This window comes from Hipposideros armiger, unplaced genomic scaffold (assembly GCF_001890085.2).
Source record: "Hipposideros armiger isolate ML-2016 unplaced genomic scaffold, ASM189008v1 scaffold_30, whole genome shotgun sequence".
NCBI classification, from domain to species: Eukaryota; Metazoa; Chordata; class Mammalia; order Chiroptera; family Hipposideridae; genus Hipposideros; species Hipposideros armiger.
The window spans coordinates 125,003-145,043 of NW_017731380.1; the positions used below are offsets into that span (position 1 = coordinate 125,003).

A 20,041-nucleotide genomic window follows, 5' to 3' on the forward strand; every position below is an offset into this window, starting at 1 on the left:
TGAAATCAAACGAAGAAATTTATTTTAGATTCCAATTTCCCCATAAAATGAATATTTTAAATGTATCTGGCTGGAAAATGCTCAGCCTATCTCAAAATCGTTACCAGTAGGACATCTAAAACTCAGATACTGAGAGAGCACATTAAATGTCTCTCTTTGATCAAAAGTTGAGTCTACCTGTTGAGTCTGGAAAATAAAAATGATAATTAATCTGAAAGACCCCATAAAAGATGGAACTAACATAAGAGTTTGTTCCCAGATTGTTTTAAATAGAAGAATTTTGCATTATCATTCTTAAAATAGATGAGTCAGCTACTCCATCAGGACAATCTTATTCTATGCTCTTAAATTCATTCTGAACCCAGGGAGACACGCACAAGACAATCACAAATGCTTTAGAATTATGTCCTATGACAAAAAGGGGTGGAGACGAACTGTCAGCCTGCAGAAACAAGGAATTAAAAAAAAAAAAGTTTTCAGTCATCTAAATCAGAAAGCAAATTTTAGGCTTAATTAAACAGACAGATTTTTTTCTTTGTAAAATGAGGTAACAAGTGATTATACAATCTTGCTTTTAGCAAAGGGGAAAATGTAAAGCTACTTCAGGTTACTACCCATGCTATTTCTACATGGAATAAAAATAGCATTAAGAAAAAAATAGAACCTAATATTTTTTAACGTCCACAATCCAGTTTAACTAGGAAATGGCAGACATAAAACAGGCCGTCAAAATCTAGAGGTGCTTGGAAGCTAATTATAATGCATTTCAGCCCAATTTCATGTATTCCATCAGCCAACCTCCAGCCTAAACCTGAGCAGTTGCTATTTTTAATCCACAAATAGATTGTCATTTCAAGTTTCATTTTAAATGATGGGATATGAAGCTTTGATTTATTTAGTAGGGAATAGAAATGTTGTTGCAGTCAGGCTGCATCAAAAAATAGGGCCTGGGTTCCAGGAAGCAGCTGGCTGATTGTCCATTGACAATGAACATGGAAATAAATGTGGAATGATTCTCTTCATGTATTAGAGAATTCAAATATGTCAAACTTTTTCTTCCTTTATGATCCTGCTTTTACATGGAATTTTTGCTAAAGGATTTAGATACCATGTACATGAAGTAATTTGCTCCATTTTACTATAGAACTAAATAATGATCCCTCATTCACCACATTTTTTAGATACTTGTCCTGAGTTGAAATCAACACGTTATAATTCAATTTAACAATATATGTTAACTGATGGATTTGTGCTGAAGCATCCAAAATTAGGCCATAAGTTAATAAACTAAGGCTGCAGTTTATATAGCAGGTTGGACAGAGCATTTTATCAGTAACATATGAAGATTTAAAAATCTGCAGAGAACTCACAAGACCTCTCAAGCTAAAGAGACAAAATGGTTTAATAATTTGTGATGTGCATTCATTACAAATATCCACATTAGCATTTCCATGCTTAGATTGGAGCCATATGAATTAATGGTTTATTCAGTTTGCATTTGATTCTGCTAGAAAAGTTTCCATGAAAGTGTTTAAAAGAAAAGCTGATTCAAACCCCACTGGTTGCCAAATGGCACAAGGGTTTACTTAGAGCAGCAAACTGATGCAATTCACTGAGCAGGTATGAAGATAATTTAGAAAAATGAAGCTTTTCTTTTCTTTCTTTCACATTTGGTAACGTAAAATTGGAATTTTTTTTTTTTTTTTTTTAGGAATGGACTGATATGTTCATTAAGTGGGGCATTTTTATCAAATTTTCAGGAGAGGACAAGTTAAAAATAAAATAAAATAAAAAACAGAGGAAGAGATGACAAAAGTGTTTACAGGATTAAGGAGGGCTGTGTCCATGACACTGGGGAGAAAAGGGTTTGTGTAGGAAGAGCTGATCTAAATATTTACAACCAATTAGATTAGTGGTTTAGTGGAAAACTATAAGTGACACTAAGTAATCAATGATGTCTACAGTACTGGAGGTTGGAAAAGTCTGAGGTCTTCTCAGACTGAACAAGTGTGAATTCTTAAAGAAAATAAGCAATCTGTTTTTGCTACATTTAATTTTAATTGACAGAACATTTGCTCCTAATAACAATTTCATATCAGACTGATTTTCAAACTCTGTCCATTTTTACCTTGGGTTGCTTTTTGTCTTCTTATATTTTAAATTATATTTTTTTGTAAATAAAGGAAAAAATATCTCTGTTTAATTTCTGTGCCATATGCGAATTTTTAAAAAACAGTTGGAAGTTGTTCTGGAATGGCCTTAAATCAGTTCATTTGGCCTTCTATAAATAACAAAGTAAGAACAACCAGGCAGAGTATCTGGGGACAATGTGTTAAGCATTTCTCTAGAAAACGATATACCTTCTGGAATATGTTCGTTAGTTATTAGGAGTAACCAGATGGAGAATTATACTGTCTCCCCAGGACACTAATGGAAACAAGTTCTGGGATTTGTCTCTGAGTTTTTCTTGCTGAAATATGTTCTAACACAACCTTGAGGGCTGAAATTATCCTGACATTTCTGTATAAAACAGCAAGTGTTCACTACTGGCTTTAATGTAATTATGTAAACCTACCTTAATTACTGTATTTAGCTTTATATGCTTCACAATATGCTCCACAGCCAAACAGCCTGGCATGTCAAAGCCATTACATGCATTGAACTACCATTAAAATTCAGCTTGCCAGCCTTTACCACAAGGAGGCTTCCAGTTTTGACCTTTGCAATGTGTGAATGGCCACCACACATGAGCGAGTATGAAGGTTAAAAACAAACAACAGACTGCATAGTGGTGATAGTTTAAAACTGGGACATAATTTTCCCTCCCTTTTTCATTTCCTTAAAGAGATAGTGCACCAGGTTTTAAGACTACAAATGATGATTAGCACGTATAAGGTTGTAAGTTAGCCGACATTTTTTCCTCAGATATAAGTAAGCATTATTCCTCTCACAGATAATCTTTTACTTTGAAATGAATCATGTATTTCATTAGGGTAATCTAGTGTCCCTTGAATTAAGGGAAAAAAATTAAATAGCTACATTTTCAACAGGAAAAAAGAAGAAAAATCTTTTCTAGTGGTTTTATAGAAAATTCTATGTTTAAGTTATTCAAAGAACATCGCTATTAAAAATATGTGTAAGTAGTGTAAGTAGTATAATATGCATAGAGTCTCACATTTAATTATCTTTTATAAAATAACTTTCCTTTGATAGATTTTGGCAAAGGAAACAGTGCAAATGATCCTGAAGACTCTGTAGATACAATAAGAAATTATCAGAGTTCCAAGAAACAATTTGAAGAGAAAAAAAGCAGATCTTCATCTTTCATCTCCTCCATTGACGATGAACAAAAGCCTCTCTTCTCAGGAATAGTAGATTCACTTCCAGGAATAGGGAAAGCAACTGGACTTGATTTTGAAGAAACAGTGCCCACCTCAGGAAGAATTCACATAGATAAAAGAAGTCACCCTTGCAAAGGTAATCAAGTTTCTCAGGAATCAGTTTGTCTCTCTTCCATGCTCATCATGAAATGGTGATTTTTTTACAAATGAAGAACCTTATTGATATATGTGAATCTAATCTTTTGCAATTTCATAAAATTGCAACGAGTTCAAATCAAGTACGAAGTGTTTGCACCATTCTGGTGCAGTTGTTCCTAAGCAATGATAGCATAAGAGGGTTTTGTTGTGGCCAGTCAGACTTAACCGGAATGCCACATAGAACACTGTAGAATGTCTATGGTAGTTATCATAATCGAGAGATGGGATCAATGAGTATGTTAAGAGAGCCAATCAGTTGATGCTTACATGTAGCTTCTGACCCCATTCCTCACCCTGAGCCTTGTTGTTTTATAGCATGAAAGGCCAGTGCAATAAAACTTGAATGAATGCCCCCCAAAAAACTGTGTTTACTGGGGGTTATGAGAAAAATAGGGGGGAATGCCCCTACATAAAATATACTCTTGATCCAACTCATTTGAAAACATTCGTTTAACATCTCTACCAAAAGGGATACCCAAATATATGGGCTTTGTTATAGAAAATATACATGAGCTCAGTAATAATTCTTGATTAATGCATGCAAATTGATGCTAAATGATCTGAAATTCAGAAAAACTTGAGAACTATCACATGGAAGAAAAAATAGCTTAGAATAACAGGAGCTCGATCTAAGTGGGTGCTAGAATAGATGTGGCTCAGACTTCTTGGGTGCCAACCACAACCCCCTATCACTGGCTCCACTTATGGCTTATGATAAATGACTGATAGATCCATTAAAACTCAGTTTGCACATCTTTAAAATAGGAATAATATTTTTTAACCAATTAGTCAATTGTGGTTATTAACAAGACAGTATGCATAAATTACTTTCTCTGAAATAAAACCCCCAATTCAGTTTAGTATTTTTTCACAGGTTTTATTTTCCAACACTTTAATCATTGAATATATCCAGGGATATATTAAAAAATGTAAAGATGAATAAAGTATAGCAAAACATCAAAAGAATATAACAGAAATGAAGGGAAAATAAGATATTCTTAGCCTGGCAGTATAGCAAAATTATGGAACAGAGTAAATAAATATTACCCATCATCGTCACCATTATTTGAAGTAACTATATCTGAAAACAAAGTTTTATTGACTCTAGGATGTTTAGGCTTTACATTTTTCCACATTTACATTCCCTATCTTATAAATCAGCTTTTGCCACAACTCCACATTGACATAAGCTAAGAATATATGCAAATGTTCTCTGGACAATCTAAAATCTTGATGAAGCGAATGAAAATAGTACCTCATTTATCAAGATGGAAGAATGGAATATTAGATGTGATTACCAAATGTCCCATTTTAGTTATTTATGAAAATGAATTCTTGGAAATGCTAAAAATAGAAAAAGGTTGTATCATGGAAGTCAAAAGTTCCAAAGAGCTTGCTGAACCATCTCTACTATCTCTAAAAGTCAGTATAATGTGGGGCTGCTTTTTTTAAAAGGCACTTTTTGTTGTTTTCCTTTTGAGTTTTAGAATTTCAAGTGACAAGTCATTAAAGATATAATTTGGAGATTTTAACTTTATAATGCCTCTTGCTGACAGTGAGTTCTCATGCTCATGACAGTGAGATAAGTTCTTCATCTTATGTTTTTCTTTGCTACTTCTTCCAATTATTTTAATTAGCTATTCTACATGCACAATTAAAAAAATAGTATTTTAGCAAATAATTTTGATATCTAAATTTTTTTAATTTGCAAAAATTTGCAAAGCAACCTCTGTTCAAATAATAATTATCATGAAAATGCATAGCTAAATATGCATGTGGATTGAATAAACATAATTGATGTCATATAGCATCAATGAGACATACCTGGTTGATTAATGTGATCAACCAATGAAGAATTCTAAAACTTCACCTCCCCAAAATTTCATTCCTTAATTACTTTTTAAGGTACTGTGGAATATTTGAGAATTTAAATATATATATATGGTGTAGCTGTAACTCCTACAGTTTAAACTACAAATCCCCACAAATTTTAGTTTTATCATTAATAGGAAATTTTATTTACTCATATTCCTGTCATTTGTTATGCTGAATCCAACATAAAAACACCTTGAGGCAAAACTAAAAATAACAACAACAACATGACCAAGATATTAAACAGACTTTTATCCTGCTTAGATTGAATCAAAAATTAACTCTAGGAAAATTGTGTACTCAGAGAAAAGTGAAAATTTACTTTCTGTTGATCCATTTCCAGAAATGTCTTGCAACTATAGCAACATTTTCCAAGGCAACAAAGTGCAGATTCTTTCCAAGCTATATTTAGAAAGTGATTATAGAGATGTTCATTTTGATTAAGACCCTAACCAGGATTTCCCCTTTGAACACCTTTTTTAAATATTGCTGTCAAAACAAGCTAATCACACATATCCAGATTTTAATAAAAGAGTAAATTATAATCTAGGAAGTTTACATTTTATTTATTCCTTCTCAGAGAACATAATGTTTCTTTCTTGAGTACTGAAGAAAAATATAATCCTACATAATTTATTGCATGTGATTCACCATTGTTCTCTAAAAATCAATTTATTATATATGATTTGAGAATGAGAGAGCTATTAAGCATAGGCAGAAATTTTGTACACTTTCTTGGCATAAAATTCCTGAGCATAATATGTAACTTACAGTCTATCATTTGTTACTGTCTTCTTTAAAAATTCCTACATCAACTGACTAACAAGCAGCTAGACAGGGATAAACATTGGCATCACCAAACTACTAATATGTGTGTTCTGAATGTTTGTGTGGCATTGTTGGTCCAAAATTGAAAACCTAGGATACTAAGACATTATATTATTGTTTTGCATTTTAAATAGAGTCACATGTCTCTAAATAATAAATCATACTTTTCAGTGAAAATCTGCTGATATACTAGTACAAACTCCAGCAATATCATTTTTGTTTGTTTTCATTTTGTTGTGTTTGGTAAATATCAAAGGAAATTATATACTGTCACTTTTAAAAACAAAAGAAAACAAAACACCAGGATCCCACAGGCTAAGGAAACTTAATCATAACCATTTGGAATTCATAGCAAGCTCTCTGAGGTCTGTTAGCCACTTCAACACGACAGCAATCCTGAGCATATATTTTTCCAAAGCTGTTTTTGAATATGCTAATTCCTTTGTTATAGCTTCACCTAATTGAAGCAGAAATTGTAGGAAATTATAGGCACTTCATTAGAGAAATTTCTGTGTATTCGATGATAAAAGGATAGCGATAGAAAAACCATGAAAAAAGAATATAGAAATTTTCTCTGCTACTTAGAGAAAGGGGATGCCTTTGAGCTATCTGACTGTACTTTGAAGAAACTGTAGGAATGGAAGGGATTTCCAGAAGTTCTACAAATCTTGTTCTCTATTTCTAGACTTATGGCTAATCCTCCCCAAATCAGTTCCTTTCTATTTTTTTTTAAATAGCCAGGGATATAAATTCCTTAACTTTACATAACTTTTGTCACTGTTTAATTATAGCTACTTGTCCCAAAAAAAGTCTATCAAACCAAAATCACTTTCTCTACTTCAAATCTGTTTCTATGTGAAAATGAAGACCAGTTTTAGCTTGTATTTTCCTTCTACCAGCCCTCTTCATAAGGAAGAAATGTTGTTCCCTCTTTATCTGTAAAATAAAGTCCCAGTTCCACTAGTATTTTTCCATAGGTTTTATTTTCTAAACTTTTAATCATTTTAAGCCCTCTCTAGAGATGTAAAATGTAGAGGGTAAAAAAGCATAACAAAAGCCATTAAAAGTATGTGACAAAAATTAGAAGAAAATAAGATATTATATTTTCCCTCAGATATTGATAACTTGCAAATACAGATTGTAGGAGAAACAGCCAATTAAAAGAAGCACAGAAAATAAACCTTTGTGTGGAAAATGATCAAAATCTTGCTAGATTGAATTTCTCAAGTTCAGGGTCTATGTTGTCTTCGTCTTTAATTCCTCCATATTTAGCAGACTGTCTGGCACATCACAGAGACACAGAACATTTGAAAAGAGGACTTAAGTAGATAAGCAATATGTTTTTAAATATAGTGACATAAAAATATTCTAAATAAAAGAGCCACAGATAAAACATTGGAAGTTAATGTGAACATATTAAAGGACGGTGCAGAAGGAACTACAGGAGACATAAAAGTATGAAAGTGTCGCAGGATTAGAGGAACTTTAAGGCCCTTCCTATCTTTAATGGCTTATGGTTCCTGGGCTCTATTTTGCGTTGGGTGGCCTAAGAGAATCACCCTGAAAAACAGCACCTTCCCCATGGTGCCTCCTTGGACCCCTCTGAATCATGAAGTACGCATTAAGTGCACAGTGGGAACTTCCAGAACTTAATTGTCTGACCTTCGTATGCAAATTATCCTGTGGGAAACAACCCTAAAATCTTAAACCCAAGATGAAGCAGTACAAATAAATGGTGCTGTTTCTTCCCAAATATAAAAGTGCAAAATAACTGCTCTCTAATCAGAGTTCGAGGTCAGCCATTCATGTTTTCTCTTAGCACAGAGAGAAAGAAGACAAACTTATATTCAAAACTCAAATGGCTAATATGTTTTTACTCATATGGAAATGGATTGGGGCGGTAGCACACAGGGTCAGGGCTGTGGGATGCAGTTGATTGTGACCCCTGGACAGATCCCTGAGTCACTTTGGGTGATCCGTAATTTCCCATGTCTTTGGGTTAGATTTCAATATGCTTTGCATTGTGTATGTCCCTGGGTTACTGATGCAAATGGACACCCAAAGAAGTTGACATCCATCTTACTATTTCCCACAGATATCACTGACACAAGAAGCTGGGAACGAGAAAATGTGCAGACTCAGGCTGATGAGTCTAGTCCCTCAGCACTTCCGCGAGCTGCCTGGGGAATCTCTGAAACCGAAAGTGACCTCACCTATGGGGAAGTAGAGCAAAGATTAGATTTGCTTCAAGAACAACTTAACAGGTATAAGCAATGACAGGGCAAAGAGAGAACATAACCCAAGCCCTTAGCTGGGTCTAGCTTTATTCCTTGTAAATAGCAAATTCTTCCTGCCATAATCTCATATTTTCCTTCTATGCTTACTTATTTAGAAGTTGACAAATTATTAATCTGTGTTGCCAAGAGCATTTATTTAGAACATTTCATACTTCTGGCAGTGTAAATACTATTTTTTTCTTTACTTGTCATAAAATTAGCATATCACTCACACCAGCTGCCTAAGAAAAGTCCTGATTTTTTTCCATCAAAATAATTCATATTTAGCTTGTTGACAAACACCCTTCCTCTTTAAATCTTTCTTTTACCCTTTTTGGTCATTTCTGGTAACTTACTTATGTGTTATGGAATTTTTTTTTTTAAGAATTAACAAAATTATTTAAACAGTTATTCAGTCAACTTGTTAAAATGAGATTGAATTGAAAATTTTAGAGCTGAAGCCCATATCCTCTCCATTTTCCCTCTATCTTTGATCTACACTATTTTCAAATGAGGAATAAATTTGGTTTTAGAGAGGATGAAATGCCTTCATCAAAATCTGAGTGGATTGTTTAAAATTAAACTGGTCGATAAGACACAGAAAAAATACATGAATGAGTTGGATACAGCTGCTTTAGTTGTGGTTCATGTGGGACTTTACCTTGATTCAAAAAATAGCCTCCATGGACACCACCAGGCAAGGTATTCCAGTGGTCACAGATGAAAAACTACATGAATCAAACTAAAATGCTCATATCAACATAAACACACAATGAGAGATGAGGAGAGCCAGGTGTTATAATAAACACATTTCTAATAAGTGCAAGCATGGCAGAAGGACCACACCACCCGAGCCTGATTTACCCCGTGTTCATATATGTCACATCAGTCTTCTCTGCTGAGGGTGTGGTTACTAGGACCCGAGGTGAGGTTTGCACTAAGGGGTCCACAGACAAAAATCCCCTGGGCCAATCGCACACACTTGCTCTATCACAGAGATATAAGTCTAAGTGTACCTGGCCACAGCTGTCTCTATAACTAGCCTGCTGAACAACCATGTTTTATTGGCCTTTTGTATGTATAGCAAATGTGAAGTCAAAATGAGTATATACTGTGTCACCCAAGGGTGACCAAATTTTGGGGTGACAGTTATCTGCCCAGAGTTGACATGATAATAACTTGTTCTTTCCATTTCTTTCTATGTATAGCTACACTCTGGTTTGTTACATCATATTTCTACTCTATCTTTGGCATGTCTTACAGGTTACTAGTATGCTGGCTGTATTTAATATATCTTAGGAATTCTGCCCATGTCTAACAAGCTACTTGCTTACATATTGTCTATACTTTGCATATCCTATGAGTTATGCCTAGGTCACATAAGCTACTGGTTTGCTGACTATCTCCTTAATATTTTGTATGTGTTTCATCCATGCTGTTTGTTGTTTTTATTACTTTTTCAAATCTTTCTGCCAGAACTGAACAGTTTCAAACAATAAACACATTAAAATGTGTGTGCACACACATATACACTACCATAAAATTTAATTGCATTTAAAATTGCCCCGTGTTGAGATCCATATTTCATACCCAAATATCAAATTCAAGTCTTGTAAATTGAAACATACATGAGAAAATTAAAACATATTATGGTTTATTTAGAGTCAGTAATTCCTAATTAAAGTATAAGAACTTGCCATGATAATTATTATTGGTCAGAGAAGCATATATAGTTACTTAATACATTTGCTTTTTTTCTCCCCCTACTATTTATACCAAGCCACTTTGATCTTTTACCCATAACACATATAAAAATACATACTGTATAACACATAAGAATTGATATAAATGTGGTCTGAATTTGAACTTCTTTGATTCTTGGGGCTGAGAGAAAATAACTGCCCATTTCTTTACTGCCAGGGCTTAAGTATCTATTTAATTTGTTGAGTAAAAGGTGAGTGAATGAATGGATGAATGACAGGGACAGCAGTGATTTCTGTAGCACAGTACTTGCAGTTGGTTAGCCTAAAGTCATAACTCTGCTACTTAGTAACTACTTACAGGAAGACAGGGTCAAGTCATCTACACGTAGATTTCTCCAGCCTCAGGTTCTTCCTTTTACTCATGCCTATAATGAGTAAATGTAAATGACACTGTAAAGACTAAAAGATAATACATGTGGAGACTATATATGCTGTGCAAAATAGAAGGTGTTTTACTTGCAGTTAGGTAAAATTTGAATAGCAATGAACTTCACTTCTATTATTGGTGTTGGTCATGTACTCTTGTACTTTACACATACGAGGTCAGACAATTAAGTTCGTGAACTAATCCTGGAAAAAGTGCTACATACCTCATTGCTGAATATCACTATGGTCACCTTCGAAGTACTCCCCTTGGGAAGCTATGCACTAATGCCAGCACCTAGTCCACCCTTCAAAGCAATTTTGGAACTCTTTTTCTGGAATGGCCATCAGAGCTGTAGTCTTTTGCCCTTGATGTCCTGAATGTCATCCAAATATCTTTCTTTCAATATTTTCTTTATCTTTGGTAAAAAAAGAAAGAAGTCATTGGGGGTCAGATCAGGTGAGCAGGGAGGGTGTTCCAATACAGTTATTTGTTTACTGGCTAAAAACTCCCTCACAGAAAGTGCTGAGTGAGCTAGTGCATTGTTGTGATGCAAGAGCTATGAATTGTTGGAGAAAAGTTCATGTCGTCTAACTTTTTTACGCAGCCTTCTCAGCACTTCCAAATAGTAAACTTGGTTAACTGTTTGTCCAGCTGGTACAAATTCATAATGAATAATCCCTCTGATATCAAAAAAGTTTAGCAACATAGTTGCAACAAGTTCACAAATCTTAATTGTCAACCTCGTATTTCTGTATTTCCTGATTTGGACCTTTCATCAGAATTAAAATTGATATTTTAGGGTACCCTTGTTGCCTTGTCATGCATACCAATCATTGAAGTTAGCATAAATCAAAGATTACTGAAAGCATTCGTTTTCAATAGGACCCAAGTCTGAAAGTATTAGGTTGGTGCAAACGTAATTGCCGTTTTTGCATTGTTGAAATTTGCCTTTGATATTGGAATACAGTCTTAAATAAATGTGGTTATGTTATATATCATTTTAATGCCTATTTCTTGTTTTATGTTTTTTTTGCTAATGACATTACTTGCTGTTTATTTTATGTGTATTTTAGACTATGGAAATGATGTTAGACAAAAAGCAAATTCGAGTAATTTTCTTATTCGAGTTCAAAATGGGTTGTAAAGCACCTGGAGACAACTCACAACATCAATAACTCATTTGGCCCAGGAACTGCTAATGAACGTACAGTGCAATGGTGGTCAAGAAGTTTTGCAGAGGAAAAGAGAGCCTTGAAGATGAGGAGAGTAGTGGCCAGCCATCGGAAGTTGACAACAACCAATTGAGAGCAATCATCGAAGCTGCTCCTTTTAAAACTACACAAGAAGTTGCCAGAGAACTCAACATTGACCATTCTACGGTCATTCGGCATTTGAAGCAAATTGGAAAGGTGAAAAAGCTTCATTAAGTGGATACCTCATGAGCTGACTGCAAATCAAAAAAGTCATCGTTTTGAAGTGTCGCCTTCTTTTTTTTTTTTAAGATTTTATTGGGGCATTGGGAGAAGGAACAGCGTTGGGAATCCAGGAAGGGGGACAATCAAGTTGCTGTGCTTTTGTTCTTCAGTCTAGTTGTGGAGGATGTCGCTTCACTGGCCCATGTTGGTATGATCATTGTGCTCTTTCCAGGTGAGGCAGATTGGTCTCCGGCCTCTGGACGACCGCTCACAGTGGCTCTTGGCGGCTCACACCAGCTGCCAGCCACTGCAGCCTATGCCCTCGCTGGCAACTCACTTCAGCCTAGCTTCAGGTCGAGCTGTTGTTCATCATCTTAGCTGTAGAGGGCGCAGCATCACTGGCCCTCATGTGGGATCTGAACTGATGCATTGCTGCTCAGAGCTGGCGTCCCAGCCAATTCTTAACCAACGCGCCACACGGCTGGCCCAAGTGTCATGTTCTCTTATTCTATGCAACAACAACGAGCCATTTCTCAATAGGATTGCGATGTGCAACGGATAGTGGATTGTATGACAACTGGCAATGAGCATCTCAGTGGTTGGACCAAAAAGAAGCTCCAAAGCACTTCCCAAAGTCAAACTTGCACCAAAAAAAGGTCATAGTCGTTGTTTGGTGGTTTGCTGCTGGTCTGTTCCACAATAGCTTTCTGAATCCCTGTGAAACTATTACACCTGAGAAGTGTGCTCAGCAAATTGATGAGATGCACCGATAACTGCAACACCTGCAGCTGGCATTGGTCAACAGAAAGGGCCTAATTCTTCTCACAACAATGCCCGACCGCACGCCGCACAACCAATGCTTCAAAAGTTGAACAAATTGGGCTACAAAGTTCTGCCTCATCTGCCATATTCACCTGACCTCTCGCCAACTGACTACCACTTCTTCAAGCATCTCGACAACTTTTTGCAGGGAAAACACTTCCACAACCAGCAGCATGCAGAAAATGCTTTCCAAGAGTTCATCGAATCCCGAAGCATGGATTTTTATGCTACAGGAACAAACTTAAGTCTCATTGGCAAAAATGTGTTGATAGTAATGATTCCTATTTCAATTAATAAAGATGTGCTTGAGTCTAGTTATAATGATTTAAAATTCAGTCTGAAACCGCAATTATTTTTGCACCAACCTAATATAAACTTGAAGGCGTCATATGTCTAGAACCAATTTGATACAAGAAGGAAGGACGCTCTCTCGGGTCTCTTTTATAAGGGCACTAATCCCATTCACAAGGGCTCCACACTCATGACCTAATCACCTCCCAAAGGCCCCACTTCTTAATACCATCACGTTGTGGGGTATGGCTTCAACATTCAATCCATTGCACTGAACTACACAAAATATCAGATAATCCATTAATAAAACAAAACTATTCAAAATCACTGCAGGAAGAGAGACTACCATCTTGACAGAGTCTAAGCGGTATCTCAGAAAAGGAAATAAAAAGTAGAATATTTATAGGATTTTCAGTCTGGGCCTTTCAAGGTAGGGAACTGATTGGAAATGGGCAAAGTTCATGATATAATAGCTCAGAATTGACAGACACCATGAGGTGATGATCTTGAAGCAAGTCTGGATAAATAAAGTTTGTTTGATAAGCAAGTTATTTGTTCAAATGAGCAGTCAGGCTGTCTCCAAAGAGTTCATCCATAGACGTATCCTGATGTTATCTATTCATTTAATTTTATTTTTTCCCAGCAAAGTTTCCCTGGAATAAACAAGTAGGCCATGTTGACAGAGGTGGTCTACAGTCTTCTCTAAGTGGTGTTAGACACAATATGTCTAACAAATATGGTGTTGACACAAATAGTCTCAAGTCTCATCCTGCACCAGTTACTTCACCTGCACGTATGAAGGCAAAGTGAGTCCCACTCATGGCAGCATGTTGCAGTTATGGAAGCCCCACAATTCTAATAGATTTTTCCCTCATAGACTCTATTCAAATAGAATCCATGATATATAGGGATCCTGCTTCTCAGAGACCACCACTATTTGACAAAAGTTTTCTAGGATTCAGAATCATTATCATAATTTTTGACTCTCTACTGGGTCTTGAATCCCCCTTGTTGATGAAGGTTTTATAGCAATCCCCACCCCCAAGTCCTTTTAAATTTGATATGTAATAAACATGTGTAAGCCACTCACTAAGTATTAAATGTCATTAGTGATGGGATTAATTTGTACAGGAATATTTACAATGGAGACTGAATGTAGATTTTTCTTTGGGGGCTTGGAGAAGAGAGAAATTAATTTTGAATTAGTTGGATAAATTTTGGGGTGCAGGTAAAATTTGAGCTGGACCTTGTGGAGTGAAAAATTGACTTATGACAATAAAATAACTAGTGTGCTCAATTTAGTTGGCACTATAAAAATTAGATCAAACCTATGGGTAATAAGTAGATATATAAACATGTTTTATTTTTCCAGTATATGGTTTGGCACCTGTAAGGCAGAATCATGTATAATTTATAACTATTGGTTTAGAAGACAGTAAGCTGTGTAGCTATATATATCAAATACAGAAAATGTGTAAGAATAATGTTTCTCAGAAGGAATATTTGTAGTGTCAATTAATATTAAAATACTAAAATACTAAAAAAAATAATAATCTTTTCTCATGTTTTCCTGGTTCATTCTGTTCTCTTTCAAATCAAACATAAGTTTTCTTTCATAAATATAACAGGTACATAATTGAGCAGAATTAATTCTATGATTTTAACATTTTTGGTGAGATTTAACTTTTCTTTGCATTTATCATTGAGACAAAATAATAAGCATATATCAGTAAAGAGTTAAGAGTTTTCTTCAGAGGGATATAGCCCAAATTTTCTGTTCTTATGCCCACAAAATTCCCTTTTTTTAAATGCTGTTAACACATGCAATGGAGGGGAATCAAACCTATTGTATTTTGCTATTTTCCCTTGAATTTTAATTTAAAATTTGAATGAAATTAGCAAGCCAGTTGGCTATTTGTAAGCTTTGGGGGAAAATGATCAGATTGGTATTTTGTAAGCCAGATGGATCATTGAAGCAAGGGAACTTTTACATTTTGTCTCTACCTTAAATACCAAAGGCCCAGAACTGTAGATGGGAGAGGAATTTTGCATTTAACAGTACTTAACATTACAGAAAGACTACAATGAATAATATACAATTCTTGATGTAAATAGGAGAGAGGCAAAGTAACATAAAGGTAAGATAAATTAGAAACACATAAGAAATTACCCATTTGTTGTAACTATGAAAGAAAAATACTACCAAATTTCTTTTTTAACAGAGTTCACAAGAAACAGCAAAGCCTGATTAAAAAGCAAAGACCATTATTGATTGAAAAATAGGTTCTCAGTGTGTTTTACATTTTGAAATCAACAAAGCTTAATTGTAAAAATGTAATACAATGTACATTGTAAAAATGTAGCCTATTTCATTCAGCTGTTTTTCTGTTAAGATCTTATTCAATGAGCAGGAAAGCAGTAGTCTTTATCAGAACTGTTGGTGCGGCAGAAAGTTAGCATCTGCCAGGAGAGAATCTCCGTGCTCCCTCTCCTGTCCTTCTTGTTTAAAGCAGGGCCATAATTCTGTTTGTTGGTGGTTGTTTAGTTTGGGTGGCAAAATTATGCTCAGAGACAGATTTTTGTCTTTGCCAGCAATTTATTTAACAGAGATTTGCTTTGGGAATTATAATTTCACAAGCCAATAGGATACAGGATAATATCTCTTAAAAAGCCAAATAAAGAAATAACATATTCCAAAGCAATGATAGATTCATTACACTATTTTGTTCCAGGCAAGGGGAAGGGAAAAGAATAAAGTCCAAATTTAGATGAGGTGTTCCTTTTATACAAGTAGGCACTTGGGAGAGGCAGTTGGCCAACCAAAAGCTGACATCCAGCTGCAAGCACAACAATAAAAGTCCCTTGTTGCTAAGAGTACATTGCTAGGGAATAAAGGCACCAGTGTTGGGGACTGGCTAGGCTGCTCCAAGCATTATCACTCCAGGGGCCGTGGCATGGCTTTGTGCCATTGCTGACAAGGAGTGCCTCAAGGAAGCAGGAGCAGATGTCCCTTCTCTTCCAGAGACTGATGCACTGTTTGGCTCCACTGCCAACCAAAGAGTCACCTTGGCCATAGCAGGAGCAAATGTCTCAAGACCTTCGGAGAGCTATTTAAGCCAGTGAGATATCACTCTGCCCAGACCAAAACTCTCAGATTGTCCTCACAAACTCTTAGGGTGTATAGTCTAAATGCCCCTTTGTCATCATTGTTTCTGCACATTTTCTTATCAGATAAGCCCCCAGCAGGGCCTTTCAGCAGCTGAACTGCTGAGATGATGACACCTTGACACAACTTGCTTCATTCTTCTATTAAAGCAACTTCACTTCTCCAATTTTTTTGTCTTTGTTATAAACAGGTGGATTAAAACAACTTTGCTTAAGTCATAAACAAGTGCATTTGAAATCATGTTAAACCAACACACAGTGGTACTGAAATTTTCTCCAATTCTTTGCAATAATGAACTATTTGGGGACTATCTTCCCCCATTTCTGTCTGTCCTACAGACTTGAATCCCAAATGACCACTGACATCCAGACCATCTTACAGTTGCTGCAGAAACAAACCACTGTGGTCCCCCCAGCCTACAGTATGGTAACTGCAGGAGCAGAGTATCAGAGACCTGTTATCCACCTGATGAGAACCAGTCACCCGGGAGCATCCGTCAAGACAGATCGAAGTTTCAGTCCTTCCTCACAAGTGAGTACAGATAGTGTACAACCAACAGTGTCTCACAAAGTGTGTTCCAGGAGCCACCTGAACGGAAGCATCCAGGTGCTGTGGAAAACGCAGATTCTCACTCTGCTTAATCGGGATTTCTGGGAATGGGCCCTGTAATCTGCGCTTTACACAAACACCCCCTGATTCTTATGCTCGTTTAAAGTTTGAAAACAATGGGCCTAGAAGAATGATCTTCAAACACTAGCATTTTTTATAAGGACAAGCTTTGTTAAAAAATCAATCTACTTAAGTTTATATATAATACAACTTTGAAAGCAAAGGAATAGCCCTGGGTCCAAAAAGCTCTTCAGAGAAAAGTCTGTAACTTGCTCTAGCGACCAGAGGCCCTGGGGCGGGGTCTCAGGAAGGAAGGGGAGGAGAGATAGCAGCTGGCCAGAGAAGACCTGAAGTTCAAGTGCAGTCAGTTAGTAATCTTATCTGTTCCCCGCCCATCACCAGAGATCTCTAAATTTTTTTCACCTGAAGGAGGGTAAGAGGAGAAATGATAATTTCCTTTATGTTGCCTCTGAAGCCCTCAAAATGGCCCCTTTTAAATTATGTCACTATGAAAAATCTAACTCGCTTGGAATTCTATTTTAGGAATCATTCTTAATTGCTTAAACACTATGACCAAACTGGACCTAAGGACGATGATTTAGATAAGGGTTTACAGAACAATCTTGTAAAACTTTCTTTAAAAGTTTGAGAATTTAGTGCAAGATGTTCTGGGAAATGAAAAATTAGCAACAGGAGGAAATATGTAAAGAAAATAATGCAGTCTTTCTAACAATATATGAAGTAGATATTTATTTATCTCTGACGTTTTAAATGCTGGGGAACATGGAAAACCATGTCCTTCGTTCCTTGTCAGTGGATTTAGACAACATTTTCTGACTAAGGACCTGTGATTTTCCTCCATTTTCCCTTTTCTCTCCTCCTTGTGCTCCCTAGTCACCAAATGACCTACGTTTCCTATTCCAGTTTGGTCTTGAATTTGAATTAAAACTCGTCTGAAAAACTGAGTGTAAAATAATGGAATATATATATAAATGAATGATCTGACTTCAGAATAAAACCAAAGCTCTTGGAATGATTGTTCAGGATTATCTAAACTGATACCCAGCCTCTAATATTTTGATCCATCTTTGGGGAAGGAAAGATTGGATAATACCACTAATCAAATACAGGTTTGGGGGGGGGTGTATTTAGTTTTCATGAGTGTAATTTTAACAATCTGTCCAAATGAATTATAACACATGTTTTCTTTCTATCAGTGTCCTGAATTTCTAGACCTTGAAAAATCTAAACTTAAATCCAAAGAATCTCTCTCAAGTGGCGTGCATCTGAACACAGCTTCGGAAGACAACTTGACTTCACTTTTAAAACAAGACAGTGACCTTTCTTTAGAGCTTCACTCCAGGCAAAGAAAAACTTACCTTCATCCAATTAGGCATCCTTCTTTGACAGATTCATCCCCCAGCACTGTAGGAATCTTGGGTCTTCACAGGCATGTTTCTGATCCTGGTCTTCCGGGGAAATAATCATTTTGTACTATTTACTCCACATACAATGTAAGTGCTTTTAATGGCTGTTTTCCTTTTTGTATTTAAATCCTCTCTACTTGACTCAGGGGCTCAAAGGTACCATTATATGCAAAAGTACTGTATATTTTCCTAAATTGAAGCTTGTAAGCTAAAACTGAGCAGTTAGGATGTAAATATACATATGAACTCCTTTGTTCCAGATGTTAAAACTGCCAGCATCTCAAGGCACCTTATTTTATTTATTTATTTTTTAAATCATGTGCATGTTTGGGAACTCCAATTTCTCTTGCATGGAGACTCCTATTTACTGCTTTCACTAAATCAGTACTTTGTAATGAAAATGCCTTCAAGCAAATAAGAAACCAAGGGAGAAAACTGTTCATGGAAGCAGCTCAGATGATCCTCAACTCAAGGAAGTTCAAGGGGGAGAAACGGAACTTAGTTACTTTTGAGAACAGATGCCCTTGTGTACCGAGATATTTATAGTTAATTTAGATTCATTCCACTGCACTGGAAAAAAAAATGCAGTTAGAGTTATAAATCTCTGACAGTATAGAAAGACATCTCCAAATACATGAATATAGGCAAGCATTAATGAGGCCTTTCTATTTCAAATTCTGTCACTAACTGCATTGACAAACTACCTGAAATATTTTCCACTGGAACATTTCCTTGAATTATTAGAAACAAGTTTTGCTAATTGGGGGTGGGGGTGCAGAAGGTGGGCAGGAGGATGGGCGGGAGGAAGAACTGCTCAAGTGTAACTGATGTGAACAGTTATCCACAGCTTTTTTCTGATTCATGTTTTAGGGCAAACTTGAATTTGATCAAAAAAGAGTGGATACACACAGTTTTAAAAAAATGTGCAATTTTAGTGGATTTGCATGGCAAAACTAACTTCGATTAAGTATATGTTGTTCTATGGCTTTTTAATCCTAGCTGTGGAAAAGCAACGTGCATTTACCTGCCTATAAAGGAAATGCACACACCAGCAGTAAAATCTCAGTTTTATTTGGTTATTCAAACACCTTTGTTAATCGAAGATTAAATGAAAATTTATTAAATATAGATTGGGCTGAATATATACTGACCCCAGAATATCAGAACACACAATGGAATACATTTTAGTATCTTCAACTGTTAGATTTTCTTTTGAGGAGGAAGGCATACACTGCTCATAAAATCAATGTACAGAAAAAATTTGAAGTTGAATTTAAGATTGTGATTAGTCAAATTCTAGTTAAGATGTTTTATTTTTCAATTCATTTGAGTACAATTTTAAACTTATTATGGACTGAACAATTATATCCTTTCCTTCTGAACAAAATTTTGATATTAGTTGAAGTTTTCTTAGTCCATTGCTAATTCTTGCAATCATATATTTAAAAAAAAACATTATTCCTGTGCACATTATTAAATAGGTATCCCTCTAGGGTAGAAATATAATCTATTGATTTACTTTTCCCTTTGATACTAATATATTAGCTTTAAATACAAGCAATTTATTTAAATTTATGAACACTATTGCACTACTTAAAGTATGATTAAAGTGACCTTAAATTGCTCCTTATATATTTTTAAATGGTCACATAAGTTGATAAACTGT

General features: G+C 35.6%; 1 protein-coding gene across 3 annotated transcripts in view; it reads left to right on the forward strand.

The window, feature by feature from the left end:
* The window catches only part of KCNH7 (potassium voltage-gated channel subfamily H member 7), a 129,618-nt gene extending 110,428 nt beyond the window's left edge, over window positions 1-19,190 (forward strand). For 2 of the 3 annotated variants that reach the window (XM_019636813.1, XM_019636814.1), the window contains exons 11-14: window positions 3,214-3,477; window positions 8,335-8,503; window positions 16,678-16,870; window positions 18,166-19,190. In XM_019636813.1, the coding sequence (XP_019492358.1) occupies window positions 3,214-3,477; window positions 8,335-8,503; window positions 16,678-16,870; window positions 18,166-18,432 (893 nt within the window). In that variant the 3' untranslated portion in view covers window positions 18,433-19,190. The remainder of the gene's footprint in view (window positions 1-3,213; window positions 3,478-8,334; window positions 8,504-16,677; window positions 16,871-18,165) is intronic. The other variant, XM_019636815.1, reaches the window with a different exon arrangement.
* Window positions 19,191-20,041: the final 851 nt, after the last annotated feature.